Genomic DNA, 3,649 nt, shown 5'->3' on the forward strand with positions numbered 1-3,649 from the left:
GCTGGTCTGTTTTCTGTCCATCACCAAAGCGTCCTGTAACGGGAAACAGACAGTCAGTAGCCCCTGGGTCTGGCTGCTTTGACTAAGGTCCTGAATGTGAGATGCGTCCGTGCAGCGGCCTGCTCAGCGATCTGCTCCTTTACGTGGCCGCAGGGCGTTGGCGTGTGGACACACAGTCAGCTCATTCGCCACCCACCAAAGGACGCCCGTGCTGTCTGCGCCTACGAGGGGTTGTGCCTTTAGCTGTGTAGACGTCCGCAGGAGTCCGGTTTTTGCGTGAACACGTTTTCATCTCTCTTGCTTAGGTGCCTGGGAGCGGGATTCCTCGGTCAGACGCACCCGCGACGGCCTCGGGTTGTCGTCTTCGCTTTGTGTCGCGGTGTTTGTTTCACGTTGGCCGTTCGAATAGACGCGTAGCGCTGTGTATTGTGGCTTTGACGTGCGTTTTCCTAATGACGAACAACGTTCACCATTTTAAAACGTGCTGCTTTGCCACCCTGGTACCCTCTTTCGTGAAATGCCTACTCAAATCTTTTGCCCTTATTTTTATTGAATCGTTTGCTCTTATCCTTGACATCTGAGAGTTTTTTTCTGTGTTCCGAATACAAGTCCTGTGTCCGATGTGTCAGCACGTGATTTCCTGCACAGCATGTGGGCTGACGAGGGGTGGGACCCATGGGTGGCGGGGAAGGGCTTGGCCGTGCACAGCCCGACAGCCACTGTGCTCGAAGCTGCCACCGCGGCTTCCTGGGCGAGCAGCTGCCCAGCCCGCCAACCTGCACCCCGCCCTTAGCGTGGACCAGTTGTCCCCGCTCTGAAATGCGGTCACCATAAAGCACATAGCCGCTCGGGCCGCTAAGAGTCTCGGAACCCAAGTAATGTGGGCGACTGTGATATTACAGGGTTCACTCCAGAAGGCCACGGTCTCCGCTTTTGCCTGGTGACTGTAACTCCGTCGATTCTGAGGGTATTTTTAGTCCTCCCCATCGGAAGTACGGTCTGTCGCCCGCTGGGCACAGGGTGTGTCATCAGAGCCCAGAAGGCTGTCTCTGAGATTCGCCCTGACGTGGAGCCGTCTTAGGGTCCTGCCAGATGTCGGGGCGCGGCGGGCGTTGCCTCGGTCGGACTCGCCTTGTTTCCCGTTTCGTCTCCCGGGTCCCCGCGTAAAGTGAGGTCCTGCGGAGCGAACGTGTGGACGCGCGTGTGAGTGAGTTCACCTGTATCGGACGTTCTGTTATCTCTTTATTCGTTTGTTTATAAGAGCAGCCTTCTGTACTTCGTAAAGGTGACCTTGGTTCAAACTTTTTTTTTGCCTGGCACGGTGCTTCGCGTGTCGTCGACAGTAAACAGCTCCTGAAGGAAGTGAATCGTCGCAGTGCGTTCTGGCTTCTCTCTCAGCTTTCGTCCTCGCCCGCCCTCTTGACCAGTTTGTAGCTGAGAAGTTTCCGCACAGATCCCTCTGTCCTAGCTGTCGTGGCTCAGACAGAGCGCTGGCCACTCAGAGAAAGTGCTGGACGCACGCAGCTCTGGCATACAGCCTCCTGACTGAACGTGGACACAGTCCAGACCCCACGCGGTCAGAGCCATAGGGGATGACTAAGACTCCTGTCTCCTCGTAAGGCGACGACCCCAGCATTTAATAAACCAGTGCAGTGTGCTTTGGGGGGATCGGTAAGCCATCCCCCGACACAGCCACTGACGTCAGGAGAGGGAGGCGAGGTCCAAATGCCCGTCCATGTGGAAGCCTCGATCGTCCTGACTGGCACTGCACGTGGTTAAGAGTTAACCCTGCGTGACAGCCGTCAGTAGACGCGGCGAGTAAATATTCCCACGATGTTAACCCGTGTGCCGGTAGCTGCCGTGTAGCAGGTGCTCAATAAGGAAAAATGGAGGGACGGAAAATTGGCCGCAACTTAATGCTTTATTTTGATGTGTTTCCAGTTAAAGTCTACAATTAAAACATGCTTTTTTATCGTTGTCATTATTCTTGACAGTTAAGAGGAAAAAAAGTTCCAAATCAGAGAGCAAGGGAACCGTGTCTAAAGTCACCGGGAAGAAAATCACCAAGATCATCGGTCTGGGAAAGAAAAAGCCGTCGACAGATGAGCAGACCTCCTCAGCCGAGGAGGACGTCCCCACCTGCGGTAAGGCGAAGGCCCACCTGGAGGGGCGGTGCGCGAGGCCGCTGTCCCCCGGGGCCGCCTGCACCCCGGCCGGCCCAGCCTCATTCGCTGGGGCTTCGTTCGGGCTCTCGATGAGGCCTGTGATCATCTGAACTGGGGGGAGTGTTTTGCGTTTTTACTGCTCATTTATAAAAGACTTTGCGGGGGTTTGAGATGATCTCTTAGGTTCTCAAGATGAAAACCAAAACCTCTCTTTGATCCGTGAAGCTCTCAAATTCCTCTTTGGCGTTTTTAGACTGGCAGGTGTGCGCGGGCTGTCGGCCCACGAGGCCAGGCACTTAGGATTGAGATCAGTCCTTTCCCTCGGGCCGAAGTAATACAACCGAGCTTTCCTGTAACGTTCCACTTCCAGACTTCAGTTTCAAACCCAGGCCACCTGTGGACCGTCTCCCTGGTCCATCCTCCTCCTGTGAGGATTTTCCGGGCAGCTGCTGTTTGTCAGGACCGAGCTAGTGCGTGGCGGGCGGTGGTGGCCAGGACAGCCCCTGCCTTCCCGGGGCTTCCAGGCTGGTCGCAGAGGGTGGGCCTGACGCAGGTGATCGCAGAGGTGGACAGGTAACTGACTCCTCTGCAGGCAGCCAGGGCGTCTGACAGGCACCCAAGTGAGGTGGAGGGACAGTCAGGGACACCGTCTGTGCACAAGTGCGGTTTTACAAAGTAATGTTTCCTAAGCAACCAAGTTTGGAAGAACCAGGCAACTCTTTTAAGGAGAAAAAGGTGAGAAGCTGAATGATGGGCGTCTGCCCTTCTCGAAGACGTCAAGACCAAGCTGTAGTTCCTTGTGCGTCCCCGCCGCGCGCTCCGCTCTCCCTCCGTCCCCGCCGCGCGCTCCGCTCTCCGTCAGCGCGTGTGCGCAGCTCCTTTTACTCGTGGAGTCTGTCTGTTTCCCGCTGTCTCATCCTCTCTCCTGTTGACCTTCCGTTCCGCTCAGGGTACTGACACCCAGAAATGTGCCGTTTAGCTGCTGCCTAAGCCGGGCCACACGAGGAGTTTGTTCAGTGGACACCAGGTCCCGGCGTGTGAGCTCCTGCCGAAAGGACAGTACGGCGAATGGGCGCTGGGGCGGGGGAGGGGCAGGTGCCAGGGCACGGGCAGGAGGGGCTGGAGAGCCAGGCTCAGAGCATCCTGCGGGGGACAGGGTCCTGCGGGGGGACAAGGTCGGTGCTCCGCTCCCTCTGGCTTTCACGTTGTGATTCTGAGAAGTTGCACAACAGGCTCCCATAGAAGCGGCTGCCTGCACGTTGAGTTAGGAGGCAAAGCAATGACATCAGAGGACCAAGGGCCGGGAGACTCGTGCACTCAGAGGTCCCCGAGCTGTCCTCGTCGAATGGCAGTCGGGTCACAGAAGCGGGTCGACATGTGTTTTTCCATTGCCCTCCATCCCCGCGTGCACGGAAGGAGGGAGCGACCACCTGCTGGCATCCGAGCGGCGGGACAGAGTGCGGGGCAGAGGGCGGACGGGGAGG

General features: G+C 57.2%; 1 protein-coding gene across 1 annotated transcript in view; it reads left to right on the forward strand.

The window, feature by feature from the left end:
- Positions 1–3,649, forward strand: part of AFAP1 (actin filament associated protein 1) — a 100,833-nt gene that overhangs the window by 67,421 nt on the left and 29,763 nt on the right. The window contains exon 9 of the mRNA XM_023525662.1: positions 1,995–2,144. Within this exon, the coding sequence (XP_023381430.1) occupies positions 1,995–2,144 (150 nt within the window). The remainder of the gene's footprint in view (positions 1–1,994; positions 2,145–3,649) is intronic.

The sequence above is a fragment of the Pteropus vampyrus genome, unplaced genomic scaffold (assembly GCF_000151845.1).
Source record: "Pteropus vampyrus isolate Shadow unplaced genomic scaffold, Pvam_2.0 Scaffold589, whole genome shotgun sequence".
Taxonomy (NCBI): Eukaryota; Metazoa; Chordata; class Mammalia; order Chiroptera; family Pteropodidae; genus Pteropus; species Pteropus vampyrus.